Here is a 20,387-nt window from a genome sequence, read left to right on the forward strand (position 1 = left end):
TTGCATTTCTGATGTTTTATGACATTGTTTCAATTCCCAGCATTTGAAGATTATTATTTTATACTGAGTTGCCTCTGCTGCTATTTCAGGCTCCTTTCACCAATAGTTGCTTTAAATTCCCAAACACGGCAATCACAAAACTCTAAAGTTTATGGGGGACTCCGGATTTGTATTGTTGTGGAATCATCAACAACAATAAATATAATAATAACAATAATCACGTATTGTCACAAGTAGGCTTCAATGAAGCTGTGAAAAGGCCCTAAATGTTATGGTTATTTTAACAAATAATTTGAAGCAATTTCCATGCAGTATTCGACATGATCAGTGGTAGATGGTAAACACCAAACAGGAAATTGAGAATTTAGGTGCAGTCTGTCCTTGAACTTACCATTCAGAACCCCTTCGAAACAGATGCAAGCCGACAGGAAAGTTAGCAGAAGCCACTTCATTTTCAACGTTTTAAATTATTATCACCACAACAAAAGCGTTCGACTCTGCACTCCAGCCTCGACCAGTGCACAATTCTTATCTGTTGATCTGAAAGGGGGCGGGGAGATCATATTTCAACTTTGTTCCGGGTTTGGTTTGTGTCGAGTGCTTTGTGTAACACTCTCCCACCCCCACCCCATGAATTTTGTTTGATGCAATGGACCAGATTTCTTTTGTGGGGAAATACTGCAGGTATGTTTTTTTTTTCAGCAGACTTTTTTTGTATTATTTATATTTTATTGCCAGTCACTTCCTGAAACTCCCCGCCAATGATGTTAATTGGAGTGAGGCGACGTCAGTTGTAACCGAGTAGAACTTGCTCTGACACTTTGCGTTTTGTGTGTGTGCGTTCCGTGGTTGGCCAGGTCCGGGGATTTCCAAGCTTGGGAGTGAGAGCGTCGCTTCTGACTGTGTGCCTGTCGGTACTGGCATTCGATTACCCTGGGCTCACTGTCAACTCGCCCCTGCCTGGAGTTGGGGAATTTGATGCTTCTGGGTCACTGCAGCTTTCAAACAACAAAATTGCATCGCAGGGCAGCGACCTTTCGGAATTTTATTGGGCGTATCCTTTCCCGCAGCTGCATTACAAAACTCACCGTAACAATTCCATTCAATAGGTAATTTATTAAATTAATTTAGCACAAGAAATAAGTGAATCACTTCCATCAATATCCTCCATTAATACTTGCTCCTTTCATGAACACAATTGTATCAACAGCCACCATTAATGATTGACATGCCCCTGTAGAGACTACAATATATTGGCCGTGTTGCGCTTAAGCAAGAGCGTAATGAGGCCCTTAGATCGCGGGAGAGGCCAAAATCGAGAACCGCCCGGGCGCCGATCTGTTTGCGATCTAACCGACCCGCTCTCATTTGCAAAACCAATAATTGCCACTTAAGGCCAATCTCCATACAATTAATGGGAGCAAGCCCCTACTTAACTGCCTCCCATGATCTAACCCCCCTCCCCAGCGAGTGGTCACGTGGGCACCAATTAGTACTTTTTAAAAACAGGAAACTGCCGGGAATGGCTGCTGCGGAAACCTGGGATGAAGAGCCAGCTTTGCTCCTGGGCAATGGGGTTGGTGCCTCGGTGCTATGGAGGGGGTAGGGTAGCCCTCGGGGGGCCAGCGTCGGTCAGGGTGGGCTGTCATCAGGAGGATGGGGGGATGTGCAGCAGGGGGGATAGCTGCCCATGGGTTGTGCTTGCTGGGTTGGGGGGGGGCTGTCTCAGCCACATGAGTCCGGCATGCCAACCCCTGACTGTTTGGTCCTGTTCCGGGGGCAACCCCAGCTCCTGCCGGTCTACCCCACCGACCACCCATAACTCCCACTAACCACAGAGACCTCTGGCCGTGCGACTGAAGGCTATTACTAATTGGGAATTGGCAACCGTAGTTAAGTGAGTACTTCCCACATCCTAAGTGAATCCCCGTGGGTGGGTGGGCCATGTAGTATGTGGGGGCTATTGCCCAGCATCCCAATCACACCGTGATACATGGACTCTGTGGGAAGCAACACGACACAGCAGAAAATATCTGAACAGCCAGGGACTGGGCCCCAGCTCTGGGGACATATCGCCGACCTATTGGTGGGTGTGTGCGCCAGGGAGGGTTCCAGCACCCAGTCCAGGTAATGTTACGTGTGGGTTTCTGGGATACAGGGTGTGGGTCTGGTGAGCAAGGGCCTGTGCTGTGGGTGGAGGTGCATGGGCAAAGCGTACCAGGCTGGGGGGGAGGGGGGGCAGTGGGTTGGCGGAGGGTAGGGAAGAGGTATCGAAGACCTCTGTGTCCAAGGAGATGTGAATGTGATTGGTGCTCAGCCCGCATTGCGGAGGAAAGTGCCAGAGATGTCATATTGGTTGAGGTCAACAATTTTGATTATTTAACAAATGTGTCCCCAACTTCCTCAATCCCACGATGGTGCCACACCCCTTCCCCCCCCCCCCCCCCCCACCCCAACATAACGCACCCAACCCTTCCTTACCCATTCCCCACCCCGTCACCTCCAGTGCCCTCTCAGCGATCCTCTACCTCTGGCTCTGCCAGCTGTGGCGGCTCCACAATGTCTGCAGCATGGTGTCGATGCCCTCTGCAATGCACCTCAGTGACTGGGACGTGCTCCGGAGCACCCTAGCAAAGCCCACCTGTGACTGGGTCATGTCCCCCAGCGACCAGGGCATGCTCTGCAGCGCCTAGACTATGCCCACCTGAGAATGGGACATGTGCCGCAGCGCTGTGGCAATGCCACATGGGACTGAGAAACTTCCCCCTAACGACCAGGAAGTGAGCTGGAGGACCGCGGCAATGCCCACCTGAGATTGGGACAGGCTCCGCAGCGCCTCATCAAGGTCCGCCTTGTTCTGTGTCACATACCCCAGCAACTGGAACACGCTGTCGAGGCCCTCACCATGGATGTCACTGACTGAGCCGCGCCTTGGACACCTCTACCAATGCCGCCAACATCAGGTACCAGGTATTCCACTGTGGTCATCTCTGGCAGTGTTGGCCTCGGTGCCGCACATTGCCAGTGCAATCTCATGCACCTGTAGACTCTGGCCTCCTCCAATCAGCTCTGGACCTGCTGGACGGTTGTTGATATTACCCTCTCAGTCTCACAGCCAAACTCCATTGACTGCCTCAGCTCCAGGTAAACCTGGTCCAGAGGCTCACCTGTTTCTGTGGTCACAAACGGGACTCCAGGATGGTGTGTTGCCTCCCTGGTGCCAGGGTCCTGGATGACTCTGAACGGCTAGAGGACATCCTGAAACAGGAGAGTAAACAGACAGATATCATTGTCCACATTGGCACTAATGTTACAGGCAGGAAGAGGGAAGAGAACCCACTAAGACAATTCAGGGAGTTAGGTGGGGAGGCAAAAAGCAGGGTAGTCTCGGGATTATTCCCCGTGCCACGTTCCAGTGATGCTTTGAACAGGGAGATCGTACAGTTGGATATATGGCTAAAGAGCTGGTGTAGAAGGGAGGGCTTTGGATATATGGATCACTGGGATGTCATCTGGGGGAAGGTGGGACCTGTCGCACCTGAACTGGAGGGGCACCAATATCCTGGGTGGGAAGTTTGCTTGTGCTGTTCGGGAGGGTTTAAACTGGTGTGGCAAGGGGGTGGGAACCGGAACAGCAAGCCAGATAAACATAGTGCAGAGTAAGAGCAGGCAGACGGAAGCCACTGGTCTCAGTAGGATGTAGGTCTGGAGCATGCTTGCTTCAATGCAAGTTATAACAGATTTTTTTATCTTATTAGTGTCACAAGTAGGCTTACATTAACACTGCACTGAAGTTACTGTGAAACTCCCTAGTCTCCACACTCTGGTGCCTGTTTGTGTGCACAGAGGGAGAATTCAGAATGTCCAATTCACTTAACAAGCACGTCTTTTGAGACTTGTGGGAGGAAACCGGAGCACCCGGAGGAAACCCACGCAGATACTGGGAGAATGTGCAGCCGCCACACAGACAGTGACCCAAGCAGGAATTAGATGAACTGAGAGCCTGGATTACTGCATGGAACTATGATGTAATTGCAATTACGGAGACATAGTTAAAGAGGGACAGGACGGGCAGCTTAAAATTCCGGGTTATCGTTGTTTTAGACGGGACAGAAGGGGAAACAAAAGAGTTGGGGGAGTTGCATTGCTGATTAGAAAGCAGATCACAGCTGTGTTGAGGAAGGACACATTGGAGACATCTTGTAGTGAGGAATTATGGGTGAAGCTCAGGAATAAGAAGGGTGAAATCACAATGTGGGGAGTGTACTATAGACCTCCCAACAGCCTGCAGGAGACTGGGGAGCAATTGTGTAATCAGATACTGAAATTGTGTGACAGGGTAGTTGTGATGGGTGACTTTAATTTCCCTCATATTGACTGGGAATCCCTTACAGCCAGGGGCTCGGATGGAGAGCAATTGGTTCGATGTGTCCAAGAGGGTTTTTTGATACAGCAGGTTGACAATCCAACCAGGGAGGGGGCCATACTAGATTTGGTATTGGGGAATGAGCCAGGCTAGGTGATTGATGTTTCTTTGGGGGAGCATTTTGGGCTTAGGGACTATAATTCCATAAGATTTTGAATAGTCATGAATAAGGACAAGAGTGGCCCAAGGGTGAGGGTGCTTAATTGGGCGAGGGCTCATGACATTCAAATTAGACAGGAACTGGGAAATCTGGATTGGAAGCAGCTATTTGAAGGCAAATCCACATCTGACAATTGGGAGTATTTTAAAGGTCAGTTGATTAATGTGGAGGACCTGCAAAAATGGAGGATAGAAATGGCAAGATTCGGCAACCATGGATGACAAAGGAAATTGTAAGCTTAAGTCAAAAGGAAAAAGGAAGCATACGATAGGTCTAGGCATCTGAAAAATGACAAAGCCCTTGAGGAGTACAGTGAAAGTAGGAAGGAATTTAAACATGGAATTAGGAGGGCTAAAAGGGGCCATGAAATGTCTTTAGCAAACATGGTCAAGGAGAATCTCAAGGTTCTTTAGGCATACATTAGAAGCAAGAGGGTAGCAAGAGAAAGAGTAGGCCCACTCAAGGACAATGGAGGGAAATTATGAGTGGAACCACAAGAAGTGGGGGAAATCCTTAATGAGGACTTTGTATCGGTATTCACCAGGGAGAAGGACATACCGGATGTTGAGGTCAGGAATAGGTGTGTCAACAATCTTGAGAATGTAAGTATATCAAAGGAGGAAGTGTTGAGTATATTAAATTGCCTTAAGGCAGACAAGCCCCCGAGGTCGGATGGGATCTATCCCAGGTTACTGCGGGAGGCAAGGGGAGAAATAGCTGGGACCTTAACAGATATCTTCACATCCTCTTTGACCACAGGTGTGAGGTTCCAGAGAACTGGAGAATAGCCAATGTTATTCCCTTGTTTAAGATAATCCAGCAAATTATAGGCCGGTGAGATTCACATCAGTGTGGGGAAGCTTTTGGAAAAGATACCGAGGGACAGGATATATGCATATTTGGAGAAAAATGGGCGAGTTAGTGGCATGCAGTATGGTTCTGTCCGGGGAAGGTCGTGTCTCACCAACTTGATTAAGAAAATTGGTGAGGGAAGGGCTGTGGATGTAGTTTATATGGACTTTAGTAAAGCATATGACAAGGTCTCACATTGCAGACTGGTACAATAACTAAAATCACATGGGATCCAGGGCTGGCTGGATAGATACAGAACTGGCTTGGTTATAGAAGACAGAATGGAGATCTGTAGCTAGTGGTGTTCCGCAGGGATCAGTGCAGGGACCTCTGTTGTTTCTAGTATGTATAAATAATCTGGAGGAAAATGTGGGTGGTCTGATTAATAAGTTTGCGGATGACATGAAGATTGGCGGAGTTGCTGATTGCCAAGGATTGTCAGAGGATACAACAGGATATAGCTAGATTTGAGACTTGTATACAGAATGGCAGATGGAGTTTAATCCCGACAAATGTGAGGTGATGCATTTAGGAGGATCAAATCTGGATATAAATTATACTATAAATGGCAGAACCCTTAGGAACATTCAGAGGGATCTGGGTGTGCAGGTCCACAATGGCAACACAGGTGGCCAAGGTGATTAAGAAGGCATATGGCATGTTTGCCTTCATCAGCTGGGGCATTGAGTACAGGAGTTGGGAAATCATGTTGCAGCTGTATAAAACCTTGGTTGCGCCGCATTTGGAGTATTGCATGCAGTTCTGGTTATCACATTATCAGAAGGATGTGAAAGCTTTGGAGAGAGTGCAAAGAAGGTTCACCAGGATGTTGCCTGGTCTCAAGGGTGTTGGCTATGAGGAGAAGTTGAATAAACTACGTTTGCTTTCACTGGAAAGACCTAGGCTGAGGGGAGACCTGATAGATGTCTACAAAATTATGAGAGGCATAGAGAGGGTGGATAGTCAAAGGCTTTTTCCAAGGGTGGAAGTGTCAATTACAAGGCGGCACAGGTTCAAGGTGAGAAGGGGAAAGTTTAAGGGAGATGTGCAGGGAATGTTTTTTAATGTGCCTGGAACCCGCTGCCAGAAGATGTGGTGAAAGCAGGCCCATAGCAACACTTAAGAGACATCTGGATGGGTACATGAGTAGGGAGGAAATAGAGGGATACAGACCGAGTAAGGGCAGAAGGTTTTGATTTTAGTTAGAGCATCATGATCGGCACAGGCTTGGAAGGCCGAATGACCTGTTACTGAGCTATACTTTTCTTTGTTCTTTGTTCACCTGGATATTCCTGCCTCCACTTGATGTACATCAGGAACTGTGTGGTGCTCACCAGATTGTACCCCGGAAGCCTGTCCACTATCGTTGTTCATCGAGGTGTGTGTTTCTGTGCAAGTGGAGGGTGGGGATGACAGCTGTGATGCGTCAGGGGGTGGTCTCCCTGGAGCTCTCCTCCAAACTATTCTTATGGGAGGTGGGGGTGGCAGACCACCACAGATAGCTGGCACTGTCGGATGGAGATCCTGCAAGGGAATTAATACGTGGTCAGTGGACGGGATGGACCAGTTTGTATGGCAATACCAACTCGTATAGGACAATTCATCTGGATAGTGGCCGCTGAACTGTCACCTCTGCATCGTGTACCAACCTCTCCTTTGGTCACTGATCTGTCCTCAGCTGCCCCTGTGACCTCCAGGCCCATTCCTCATAGTGAGTGAGGACTCAGATGTCCAGCCCCCTCTGCCCTTTCCCGCCTGTTCTGGGCCGACTTCTCCTGCGCAGACTCACGTGGGGGGGGGTGGGGGGTGGGGGGGGGGGCATTGTTAGCCGCATGCGTCGCTCTTTGTGGGGGTGTTTGGTGAGAGTGGGGCCCATATTGGGGGGGGGGAGGAAATTGGGGGTATGGATGGAGGGAGGTAGCATGGACAGCACTGCTGTATATGGGTGGGCAGGGGCATTGAACAGTGCTGTGCTGGGGCAGTGCCAGGCACATAATCATGGTGGAAGCAGACGGGGGGGATGGGTCGGGAATTCGCTGCTAACTCACCCGTTCAGCCCGGTGGAGGTAGTTGATCATCTTGGGGCACTGGGTGCCGGTCCTCCCGGTCACACTCCCAGAGCTGATGGCTGCTGACACTTTCTCTCAGGTGGCACTGGCTGCCCTCTAGCTGATCCACTGAGACCCTCAGGGGAACAGGACATCCTGTCTGTCCTCTACCCCGTAGGTCGGCATCTGCCCAGGTCGGCATCAGCGAATTGTGGGGCCAGTCTTCTCAGCGACGTGGCTGTGAGCTGAGTGGGGTGGACTGTGCAGGGTCGGTTTAAGTAATGCTCTCCCTTGTTAGCGGGAGGCTGACAAGCACGGTCCCAGTGAATAAGTCGGCGGGACCAACATTTACAGCGTGAAGCCCTTGGGGTCTCGTTAAGTGGAGCCATTAACTTTTTATAAAACAGACTTCCGGTGACGGCCATGGAGTGAGTGGTTGCACATTTGGTGGCTCCCGCTCGTGGCATTTTTTTTTAACCTTTCCCCCAGTTAACAGGTGCATGTGAGGCAGAAAAAAGGTGCAGGAGAGTGAGTGGAAGAATTGACCGTCTGGTGTATGGAGCTGAGGACCAGAAGGTGTTGAAAAAGAGGGAATCGGTCGTTTGGAGTTGGTGCGGCACCCGCGACACACGTGGAGATGGCAGAAGGGCAGGGAGCAGCCCTGCCTGCTCAGTGGTCGACAGACCAGCAAAGAAAAGAGAGTCTGGAGGACCTTGCATGGGCGGTGGATTCGACCGAGGAGGTGGTTGATCACGTGGAGATGAAACTGGCGGCTCAGGGTCAGGCAATCCAGAAGATGGAGGAGGCGGTGGGGGAACACGAGGAGCAGTTTGCCTCGATGCCAGCGGAGATGGGGCTGATGCGGGATCAGAAGACGGCTCCAGGGGAAGGTTGAGGACCTGGAGAACCGGTCATAGAGGCAGAACATAAGGATCATGGGCCTGCCGGAGGGGAGTGAAGGAGCCGATGCTGGTGCGTATGTGGGTGGATGCTGGAGAAGCTGCTGGAAAAGGGTGCATCCACACGGCCTTTGGAGGTGGATCGAGCTACTTAATGATCTGTTAAGATATTTAATGATCTGTTGAGCAACTTAATGATCTGTTGAGCGACTTAATAATCTGTTGAGCTGCTCGCAGAAAAATACTTTTCGCTGTACCTCAGTACACGTGACAATAAACTAAACAAAACAAAATAAAACTGGGCGCTAATGAGGAAGCCCCCAGGGGAATGTGCCACCGAGGGTGATGGTGGTACGGTTCCACCGTTTCCTGGACAAGGAGCAAATTATGAGGTGGGCCAGTTAGACGAGGTGCTGCACCTGGGAGGGCAGTGAAATCCGAGTCTACCAGGACCTGGGTGCAGAGCTGGCCGTGTTTGCATAGGTTTTCCTCTGGGTGCTCCGGTTTCCTCCCACAGTCCAAAGATGTGCAGGTTAGGTGGATTGGCCATGCTAAATTGCCCTGAGTGTCCTAAATGTTCGGAGGAGCTATTGGGTTAGGGGAATAGGGTGGAAGTGAGGGCTTAAGTAGGTCGGTGCAGACTCGATGGGCTGAATGGCCCCCTTCTGAACTGTATGTTCTAGATGAAACCTGGGTTTTTGAGCAAAATGTGAGTATCTCAACAGGGCACATTCTGGTCCCATATCAACATCTTCTCACACTATGATAACACACTCTCCTCCTTTACCCACAGGTGTGACTCTTGTGATCTCTGTTTTTGGGAGTCTAACTTCTAGGGTACAAGTTATACTCTCATTTGTTTTAAATCCACACTTGGCTTGATCAGAGGGGTATATAGGATATGGACAGATTATAATTTTGCTGATTTGCAGACATTTGTCCAGCATAGTTCCCACTAATATTTTGTTCTGTCCTACCGCTTACAGGGTTGTATCTTTGTGTTTCATCCACACATCATGCTGATGATCCCAATGTTTTCTACTTCAAAGACCCTCATCCCAGATTCATCAGGTGGGATGATGGGAAGTCCTCGTACCATCCCTATTGCTTCTCCACTGATGTCTTTACATTCTTCATTGAACCAAACTTTAGTTAGCTGTCTAAGTTGGTACCCTGTAACTTTCGGGTTAACGTCCCTATTGGTCAATTTTTATAATGGCTCATTGCTAATCCTTTATTCACTTCTTCCAACTTTTCCCTCAATTGCTTCATCATCCCATTTCCTTAAACACTGTAAAGAATATCATTCTGATTCTGGCCTGAATCATCAACATTTTCGTTTATTATCTGGCTGATTGTTTCGACACGTTCGCCAGTATTTTCACAATATCTAACCCGGCTTGATTTGTTTCTTCATTTCCCTCAGTTTCATGTTTAATTTTCCTAATATACATTTGACTTGTCTTGTTGAAGCTTTCAAGGGGGTCCACCGGACCTGCGACCCCGCACCGCAGTGGAGCAGTGTGCACTGAGCCTGGTTAGTGGGCCCAGAGAGAGGGCAGTCACCCAGGCAGAGGTCGGCATTGGGCAAACAAGCGAGACCCCGCTGCATTGCAGTTTCCCATGGCATGCATGGCACAATCCCCGTCCCCCCCAACTCCACCCCTACCCCAGCGCCACACCATCACCACATCACCCTCAAGTAAGCCCCTTGCCACCTCCCACCATCACCCACTACCCCAACCCACAATCCAATCATGCATCATGTCTTGTATCTTGCAGGATCACCTGGCAATGAGGTGAGCATTTCTGGTATCCTCCGCCCCTGACCCCTACCCCACGCTGATTCCAGTGATGAAGAGGCGACACTGGATAGTGAAGACACCCCCAAACGCCAGCCCGAGACACCCCGGAGCATCAGTCTGGGGATGACACTGACACCCCATCACAGCTGTCTGCAATACCCTCCACCATGCCAGAGACACTCACCTCGGTTGGGCACTATAGTTAAGAGGCTCCTGGGGCACTATCTGGTGTGCACCACACACATGCTGCGATACATCAGGTGGAGATAGGAACCCCCGAATGTCAGAGGGTGGCCTGATTCCAGAGACTGCCATACAGGTGGGTCTCTGGCTTCTGGAAAGGGCTATCCCATCAATAATGGAGATGCAGACATGGCCAGGGACTGCATGAGGGGTTGTCAGCAACCATCCATGGCCTGCAGGTGCCGTTGGAGGGGTCCAGTCACACGCAGGGGCAGTAGGCGGTGCTGACAATGCGTGGCAACCAGGCCAACACCGGACAGGTGGCATCCGCGGTGGAGGCCTCGGCAGTGAAAGTATCGACCATGGGTCAGAATGTCCAAGCCTGGGGCACCCTGTGCATAGGTGGCCTCGGCACAGGACAAGGCTGCCCTGTCACAGGCAGCTATATACCAGGGTCACCTGGACACTGCTGTGGTGCTCCAGATCTTGGCCGAGCCACAAGTTGGAGGGAAGGGTGGGGGATGGGTGCACCCATATGACCGGTATCATCTGCACAACCACGGGCCATGGTGGGCAGTCAGTGGGATGTGCAGCAAGGTGGGTGGCGGTCAGTGGGGTGGGTGGTCAGTGGGATGTGCAGTCAGGTGGGTGGTGGTCAGTGGAATGTGCAGTCAGGTGGGTGGTGGTCAGTGGGATGTGCAGTAAGGTGGGTGGTGGTCAGTGGGATGTGCAGGAAGGTGGGTGGTCAGTGGGATATGCAGCAAGGTGGGTGGTAAGTGGGATGTGCAGCAAAGTGGGTGGGTGGTCAGTGGGATGTGCAGCAAGGTGGGCGGTCAGTGGGATGTGCAGCAAGGTGGGTGGGTGGTCAGTGGGATGAGCAGCAAGGTGGGTGGTCAGTGGGATGTGCAGCAAGGTGGGTGGGTGGTCAGTGGGATGTGCTGCAAGGTGGGTGGTCAGTGGGATGTGCAGCAAGGTAGGTGGTCAGTGGGATGTGCAGCAAGGTGGGTGGGTGGTCAGTGGGATGTGCTGCAAGGTGGGTGGTCAGTGGGATGTGCAGCAAGGTGGGTGGTCAGTGGGATGTGCAGCAAGGTGGGTGGTCAGTGGGATGTGCAGCAAGGTGGGTGGTCAGTGGGATGTGCAGGAAGGTGGGTGGTCAGTGGGATGTGCAGCAAGGTGGGCGGTCAGTGGGATGAGCAGCAAGGTGGGTGGTCAGTGGGATGAGCAGCAAGGTGGGTGGTCAGTGGGATGTGCAGCAAGGTGGGTGGGTGGTCAGTGGGATGTGCAGCAAGGTGGGTGGGTGGTCAGTGGGATGAGCAGCAAGGTGGGTGGTCAGTGGGATGAGCAGCAAGGTGGGTGGTCAGTGGGATGTGCAGCAAGGTGGGTGGGTGGTCAGTGGGATGTGCAGCAAGGTGGGTGGGTGGTCAGTGGGATGTGCAGCAAGGTGGGTGGGTGGTCAGTGGGATGTGCAGCAAGGTGGGTGGGTGGTCAGTGGGATGTGCAGCAAGGTGGGTGGTCAGTGGGATGTGCAGCAAGGTAGGTGGTCAGTGGGATGTGCAGCAAGGTAGGTGGGCGGTCAGTGGGATGTGCAGCAAGGTGGGTGGGTGGTCAGTGGGATGAGCAGCAAGGTGGGTGGTCAGTGGGATGTGCAGCAAGGTAGGTGGTCAGTGGGATGTGCAGCAAGGTGGGTGGGTGGTCAGTGGGATGTGCTGCAAGGTGGGTGGTCAGTGGGATGTGCAGCAAGGTGAGTGGTCAGTGGGGTGGGTGGTCAGTGGGATGTGCAGCAAGGTAGGTGGTCAGTGGGATGTGCAGCAAGGTAGGTGGTCAGTGGGATGTGCAGCAAGGTGGGTGGGTGGTCAGTGGGATGTGCTGCAAGGTGGGTGGTCAGTGGGATGTGCAGCAAGGTGGGTGGCCAGAGGGATGTGCAGCAAGGTGGGTGGTCAGTGGGATGTGCAGCAAGGTGGGTGGGTGGTCAGTGGGATGTGCAGCAAGGTGGGTGGGTGGTCAGTGGGATGTGCAGCAAGGTGGGTGGTCACTGGGATGAGCAGCAAGGTAGGTGGGTGGTCAGTGGGATGTGCAGCAAGGTAGGTGGTCAGTGGGACGTGCAGCAAGGTGGGTGGGTGGTCAGTGGGATGTGCAGCAAGGTGGGTGGTCAGTGGGATGTGCAGCAAGGTGGGTGGGTGGTCAGTGGGATGTGCAGCAAGGTGGGTGGTGGTCAGTGGGATGTGCAGCAAGGTGGGTGGTCAGTGGGATGTGCAGCAAGGTAGGTGGTCAGTGGGATGTGCAGCAAGGTGGGTGGCCAGAGGGATGTGCAGCAAGGTGGGTGGTCAGTGGGATGTTCAACAAGGTGGGTGGTCAGTGGGATGTGCTGCAAGGTGGGTGGTCAGTGGGATGTGCAGCAAGGTGGGTGGCCAGAGGGATGTGCAGCAAGGTGGGTGGTCAGTGGGATGTGCAGCAAGGTGGGTGGGTGGTCAGTGGGATGTGCAGCAAGGTGAGTGGTCAGTGGGGTGGGTGGTCAGTGGGATGTGCAGCAAGGTGAGTGGTCAGTGGGATGAGCAGCAAGGTGGGTGGGTGGTCAGTGGGATGTGCAGCAAGGTGAGTGGTCAGTGGGATGAGCAGCAAGGTGGGTGGGTGGTCAGTGGGATGTGCAGCAAGGTGGGTGGGTGGTCAGTGGGATGTGCAGCAAGGTGGGTGGTCAGTGGGATGTGCAGCAAGGTGGGTGGGTGGTCAGTGGGATGTGCAGCAAGGTGGGTGGTCAGTGGGATGTGCAGCAAGGTGGGTGGTCAGTGGGATGTGCTTCAAGGTGGGTGGTCAGTGGGATGTGCTGTAAGGTGGGTGGGCGGTCAGTGGGATGTGCAGCAATGTGGGTGGTCAGTGGGGTGGGTGGTCAGTGGGATGTGCTGCAAGGTGGGTGGTCAGTGCGATGTGCAGCAAGGTGGCTGCCCTGCTGGCCACTGCAATGGCAGCCTGTGCCTGGACACTGTTCACGTCCCAGAGAGATCACCCCGAACTACGGCCCATCCTCTGGTCACCCCCTGTCTATCCCCGCAGCCAAGGCAGACCCCCCCCCCCCAAAACCAGCCATGCCAGTGGCAGGACTGGCAGCCCACAGTCGCGCCTCTGGGAACATGTCCTCCCACCTTTCTCCCTCAGCAGCCACATGCCTGTTTCCGGATTTCTAAAATCAGAAGTGAATCTCGCCATTGGTAATTCCTCCTGGCAGAGGTGGAGCATTGTGGGAAACCTGGAGAATACCAGGTCGGGCCTGTTAATGACATGCCAATGGTGTTTACTGTATGTGCGGAGTAGAATGTCGAGGCACAGGAGCATGGCATTCTGTTGGGCGCCCAGGTCAGTGGTTTGATTTTCAGCTCGCACGCGGTTCCCCGCCCAATCACGTTTTGCGATTCCAGCATCGCTGGAGGCTGAATCCCGCCCATAATCTCTTGATCTGGGGAGGACACCAATCTGGAAGTTCTATTTTTACAATATTTAAAACTCCTAATTCAAGGTGTACATCATCATAGTGTTTTTCCAATATTTCTCAAGACAATACCATTTTCAGGTCCTATTATAGTTCATAGAATCCCTACAGTGCAGAAGGAGGCTATTCAGCCCATCAAGTCTACATGATCCTCCTAAAGAACACCTTACACAGACCCGTGCCCCCACCCCATCCCCTTAACCCAGCAACCCCACCTAACCTTTTGTAGACTAAGGGATAGTTTAACATGGCCAATCCACCTATCCTGCACATCTTTGGATTGTGTTAGGAAACCGGAGCACTTGGAGGAAACCCACGCAGACACGGAGAGAAAGTGCAAACTCCACGCAGACAGATACCTGAGGCTGGAATTGAACCTGGGTCTCTGGCGCTGTGTGGCAGCAATGCTAACCACTGTGCCGTTCTCATGGTCTATTAATTTTTGTTGAAGTTTCCCCATCAGACACTGCTTCATGTTTTCATGGTTACCGCTTCGTGAGTCCCGGAGATTGTGGCGTAATTTTGATAGATGGTTATCTCTGTTAATGCTGTGGCTCTACCAGTCCCGAGAGTCACCACACTCGTAATCACCAAGTATGTTTCCCAGTCTGCCTTTTCATACCTATTATTGAGATCAATACAGAGATATGCTCTTATTCACTGTTTTGATCTTGCTAGCCAACATTTCCTCTTCACTAGGAAGTTATCAGATTAATCTTCTCCCCTTTCCCTTTTATTCCTCTCTCAACCTGGAGGGGGGATCTCTTTTGGGATTTTGCCCTCTACAAGCCTGTCACCTGATTAGAGCTGGCAGCAGCGCCTGTAGACATTCTGTTCTATGCAGGGGAAGGTGTAACTGCATCTTCCTCACCTGCATGTAGCAACATGTGGTGCTGCTGATTGCCCTGAGGCTTGAATAGCTTTAACTACTATTGTTGTGTCCGTCCTGGTAGGGAATGCTTCATTCCATTTCCTAACGTTATCATGATGACAAGAATGTATTTGTATTGTAACCAACCCCCCCCTATATGGTGGCATCGGACCTACAGTCTATTTGTAAATTCATCTCCAACCCATTTACCGGCCTGGTGTTTCTGAGCTCTCCCTTCTTAGCATAGTGGTCTGGATGACCATCCTTTATCTCTGTGTTAGTTTTCCATTTGTTATAAGGTTTAGGAAAACTCCATCCCTGTTCTGTTCCAAATCCTCATCCTTCTGTGTCTCAACAAAACTTTTTAAGGGTGGGGTAGCAGACCCGGCCTGAGCCTTGGTGCCCCATTTTGTCTTGGCATGAACGTAGGTTCTGCTTCGCACGCACAGTAAATGATCCCTTTGAGATAATTCACTGTCAAGACCTGACATTCATACTGTTCCCCTTTGTAACTGGGATTGTCTGCGTGGAAGGAAGGTGTTCTGATGCTCTTAACTGTAGTGTCGCAGCCTTGGAGCATTAGTGTCCCCAGGAAGTTAGCAAAGGATGTGTGATGTTCCCCTATCCTTTGCCTGCACTTAATCAGACCTTCCACCGGGTCCTCTCTGCTGTATCCGACAGCTGTTAGTATGGCCATTTTCATTTCCTCGAGTGTTCCCCCTGGGACTGGTATGATTCATGCACTGAGATTTTGTTTTGCTATTTCTGCTCACGGGGTCACTGTATATGGCATGTAAGACTCCATGCTCCCGTGTTAGTGTGATGCGATTCATGGGAATTGATTGCAGAGCGGTGGGGCTAGGATGTTCAGACGAAGGAGGAGGGTCAGGCCCCTCGACTTCCTCCCAATTGCCAAATTTGTTTATGGCTTCTTCCAGTCCACCCCAATCTATCTCACCTTCCTGCAAATTCTTTGATCCTATAGCTCCAATGGTGCACATCAGATTCCTCCGGACCTGGAGTTGCGACTTCAACTTGCCTATCTCGTGCTCAGATCTGTGGTCAGTGGTTTGATGTTGAAAGGTTTTACTTGTTTATGAAATGTTTTTACCATTGCTTGTAAATTAGCACATCTCTTATTCAACCTGCTTTCTTTCAGGGCTAAGTTTCGTTGGCTGACAGCTTCTATTCCAGAAGAACTTTCTCAGTTTCCATTTGGAATTTGCTCATTTGTACCAAATTCATCTGATTCTTTTTGCCCCTCTGGAAGAAAATCTGATTTTGCAGCTTTCAACACTTGTCTTAAATTTTCTAGCTCCATATCTTTATTCTGTTAATTTCATTTCTGTTGTTTGATCTTTTTCCTGTCACTTTCCAATATTTGCTACTTAAGCAAAGTTACAAGAGATATTTCAACAGACTCTCAACACTTGTTCATAACTCAAAAGTTTTGGAAAATTCAAATTGGATTGCTGGCAAATTCATTTATCTTTGTTTAGGAACGGACAGACCCTTCACGCAGCTTTATTTCAAACTCAAGCACAGCCCTTCAGAATTCTAAAACGGTTCAAATTTATTTTAAACAGAAACTCACAGCAGTTCAAATTAAATGAATTTTAGTTCTTTTCCAAACTAATTCTTTGAATCTATGATGCTTGCACACAATACCCTCCTTTGACACTGTCGTGCCTTGAATGTATGGTATTCCTTCAACTGGGCGAAGAAACTCGGAGTAAGGGCCGTGAAAGTCGTGGCTAACCTCACAAGCCGGCTTTCCCTTTTCACACAGGAGAAGTGGAGAAGAGGGAGGAGTGCTTTCAACTGTCCTGGTTTTGGAGATAAAAGCTGGAATTGCTTGCTGATGACTGATTTGTGTCTCAGGGTGTTTAATTTTAACTAAACATGTACCGTATATACTCGCGTAACATGCGACTTTTGAACACCTAATTTGAAGCCTAAATTTCGGGGGTCGCATGATACGCGAGGTACAAAAATCGCAGGTGTGAAATGCTGGTCAAGATAAGTCACATAGCATCCAGCTGGCTTTACTAACGTCGTTCAGCCACTTGCCGTTTCCATTCATAAAAACATGAATGGAAACATCAAGTGGCTGAACATCTTCCCATCAGAATACTACTCTTCAGATTTTGACCACAGCATTCTGATGGGAAGATGTTCAGCCACTTGATGTTTCCATTCATGTTTTTATGAATGGAAACACCAAGTGGCTGAACAACGCGAGTAAAGCCAGCTGGAAAGCTGTTCGAATCGCGAACAGGTTTCACAGCAGAATCAACTCTGCAGAAACCACACACAATGATACCATTTGGAAGTTTTAGTTTCCAAAATTAATTTCCAAAAAAGTCACTCGCATGATACATGAGGTATACCATAAAATCATGTTTTGGGGACAAAAATTTAGGGGTCGCATGATACGCGAGATCGAAGGATATGCGAGTATATACGGTAAGTGGTCTGCTTCATGGGAGGCGGCCCTTTGAGACTGCATTAACTTCCTCAAAATCCACCCTGCATCTTATAACTCGTCACTTGGTCTGGTACTTTCTGACTGTAAATCAATATCCTGTTCCAATCCTTGGTCTAACAGCAGTATTTTTTCCTTAGCACCACACACCCCATCATGTACCTCCTGTCAGCATGGCCATAATAACATACGTAAAGAGCAAGAGGGTAGCCAGAGAAAGGGTTGGTCCATTCAAGGATATTGGAGGGAATCTATGTACGGAACCAGAGGAAATGGGAGAGATACAAAATGAATACTTTGCCTCAGTATTCACCAAAGATGGATGAGGAGTATAGGGTAGAGTGTGTAGATATTCTGAGTCATGTTGATATTAATAAAGAGGAGGTGTTGGGCATCTTAAAAAGCATTAAAGTAGATACGGCTTGATGGGATCTACCCCCAGAATACTGAGGGAGCCAAGGGAGGAAATTGTTGAGGCCTTGACAGTAATCTCTGTATCCTCATTGGCTACAGGTGAAGTTCTGGAGGACTGGAGAGTAGCAAATGTTGTTCCATTGTTTAAGAAGAGCAGCAGGGATAATCCAGGAAATTATAAAAAGGTGAGCCTTACGTCAGTGGTCGGGAAATTATTGGAAAAGATTCTTAGAGATAGGATTTACTCACATTTGGAAACAAATGGACTTATTAGCGATGGACAGCATGGTTTTGTGAAGGGGGGGGGGGGTCGTGTCTCACTAATTTGATCACATTTTTTGAGGAATTGACAAAGATGATAGATGAGGGAAAGGCAGTAGATATACAGTAGTATACATTGACTTCAGTAAAGCCTTTGACAAGGTACCTAATGGTAGACTGGTACAAAAGGTGAAGTCACATAGGATCAGGCGAAAGCTAGCAAGTTGGATACAAAACTGGCTTGGGCACAGAAGACAGAGGGGTGGCAGTAGAAGGGTGCTTTTCTGAATGGACAGTAGAAGGGTGCTTTTCTGATTGTAAGACTGTGACTAGCAACATTCCATAGGGATCAGTTCTGGGGCCTTTGTTGTTCGTGGTGAATATAAATGATTTTGACAAAAATGTAGCTGGTCTGATTAGTAAGTTCGCAGACAACACAAAAATTGGTGGAGGTGTGGATAGTGAAGAGGATTGTCAGAGGATACTGCAGGATATAAACTGGTTAGAGTCTTGGGCGGAAAAATGGCAGATGAGTTTAATCCGGACAAGTGTGAGGTAATGGACTTTTGAAGGTCCAATGCATGTAGGAATTACACAGTAAATGGTAGAACTCTTACGAATACTGACAGGCAGAGAGATCTGGGCATGCATGTCCACCGATCATTGAAAATGGCAAAGCATGTACATAACATAGAACATACAGTGCAGAATGAGGCTATTCGGCCCATCGAGTCTGCACCAACCCATTTAAATCCTCACTTCCACCCTATCCCCGTAACCCAATAAAACCTAACCTTTTTGGACACTAAGGGCAATTTTTAGCATCGCCAATCCACCTAACCCGCACGTCTTTGGACTGTGAGAGGAAACCGGAGCACCCAGAGTAAACCCATGCAGACACGGGGAGAATGTACAGACTCCGCACAGACGGTGACCCAGCGGGAAATCGAACCTGGAACCCTGGTGATGTGAAGCCACAGTGCTAGCCACTGTACTACTGTGCTGCCCATAAGGTGGTCAAGAAGGCATAAGGCATGCTGGTCTTCATCAGTTGGAGCATTGAATATAAAAATTGGCAAGTCATGTTGCAGCTGTACAGGACCTTAGTTCGGCCTCATTTGGAATATTGCACACAATTATCATAGAATTTACAGTGCAGAAGGAGGCCATTCAGCCCATCGAATCTGCACCGGCTCTTGGAAAGAGCACCCTACCCAAGGTCAACACCTCCATCCTATCCCCATAACCCAGTAACCCCACCCAACACTTAGGATAATTTTGGACACTAAGAGCAATTTATCATGGCCAATCCACCTAACCTGTACATCTTTGGACTGTGGGAGGAAACCGGAGCACCCGGAGGAAACCCACGCACACACTGGGAGGATGTGCAGACTCCGCACAGACAGTGACCCAAGTCGGAATCGAACCTGGGACCCTGGAGCTGTGAAGCAATTGTGCTATCCACAATGATACCGTGCTGCCCGCTACACTACTAGAAGGATGTGCATCCTTTGGAGGGGGTACAGAAGCGGTTTACTAGGATGTTGCCTGGTATGGAGGGCATTATCTATGAGGAGAGGTTAGATGAACTCAATCTGTTCTCACTGGAACGGCGGTGGTTGAGAGGCGACCTGATAGAGGTCTACAAGATTATGAGTGGCATGGACAGAATGGATAGTCAGATGTTCTTTCCTAGGGTAGTAGAGTCAAGTACTAGGGGACATAGGTTTAAAGTGCATGGAGAAAAGTTTAGAACTGATGTGCAAGGCAAGTTTTTTACACGGGGATGGTAAATATATGGAACACGCCGTCTGGGGAGGTGATGGGAAACTGTACGATAGTGGCATTTAAGGGGCATCTAGACAAATATATGAATCAGGTGGGAATGGAAGGATGCGGACTCCGTAAGTGCATATGAAATGAAATGAAAAATGAAAATCGCTTATTGTCACGAGTAGGCTTCAATGAAGTTACTGTGAAAAGCCCCTAGTCGCCACATTCCGGCGCCCATCCGGGGAGGCTGGTACGGGAATCGAACCGTGCTGCTGGCCTGCTTGGTCTGCTTTAAAAGACAGCGATCTAGCCGAGTGAGCTAAACCAGCCCCTGGTTCAGTCATATAGTGTTAGTTTAGGCAGGTACCGTGGTCGGCGCAGGCTTGGCGGGCCGAAGGGCCTGTTACTGTGCTGTACTGTTCTTTGTTCTTGTTCTTTGTTCCCAACGTAACTGATTGTTCAGGACGTGCTCTCCTGCAAGCAATCAGTTCCATTCTGCAAGTTGTCTACCAGCTCCCTTAACTATTTGTACCTTTTACTCAGCTGTAAGGCATATCAAAGTGCACTGTTGACTAACTTAATTTGGACTTTCCGCAATTCGCTGTTTCCTTTCTGAACAACTTTCGAAAACCTATCAAATATCTGCTCATAATCTCCACCACATTCTTCCACAGCTCCCTGGGCAACGTTTGCTCTGGATGCTCTTGTCCCTGTTGTTAAATTGTC

At 49.8% G+C, this 20,387-nt stretch overlaps 2 protein-coding genes across 2 annotated transcripts in view; one reads left to right on the forward strand and one right to left on the reverse strand.

The window, feature by feature from the left end:
- The window catches only part of si:ch211-79k12.1 (uncharacterized protein LOC568891 homolog), a 33,200-nt gene extending 32,638 nt beyond the window's left edge, over positions 1-562 (reverse strand). Inside the window, exon 1 of the mRNA XM_038812889.1 lies at positions 392-562. Within this exon, the coding sequence (XP_038668817.1) occupies positions 392-452 (61 nt within the window). The 5' untranslated portion in view covers positions 453-562. The remainder of the gene's footprint in view (positions 1-391) is intronic.
- The window catches only part of cadm4 (cell adhesion molecule 4), a 547,921-nt gene that overhangs the window by 524,772 nt on the left and 2,762 nt on the right, over positions 1-20,387 (forward strand). The window lies entirely within an intron of this gene.

Source organism: Scyliorhinus canicula, chromosome 12, assembly GCF_902713615.1.
Source record: "Scyliorhinus canicula chromosome 12, sScyCan1.1, whole genome shotgun sequence".
NCBI lineage: Eukaryota > Metazoa > Chordata > Chondrichthyes > Carcharhiniformes > Scyliorhinidae > Scyliorhinus > Scyliorhinus canicula.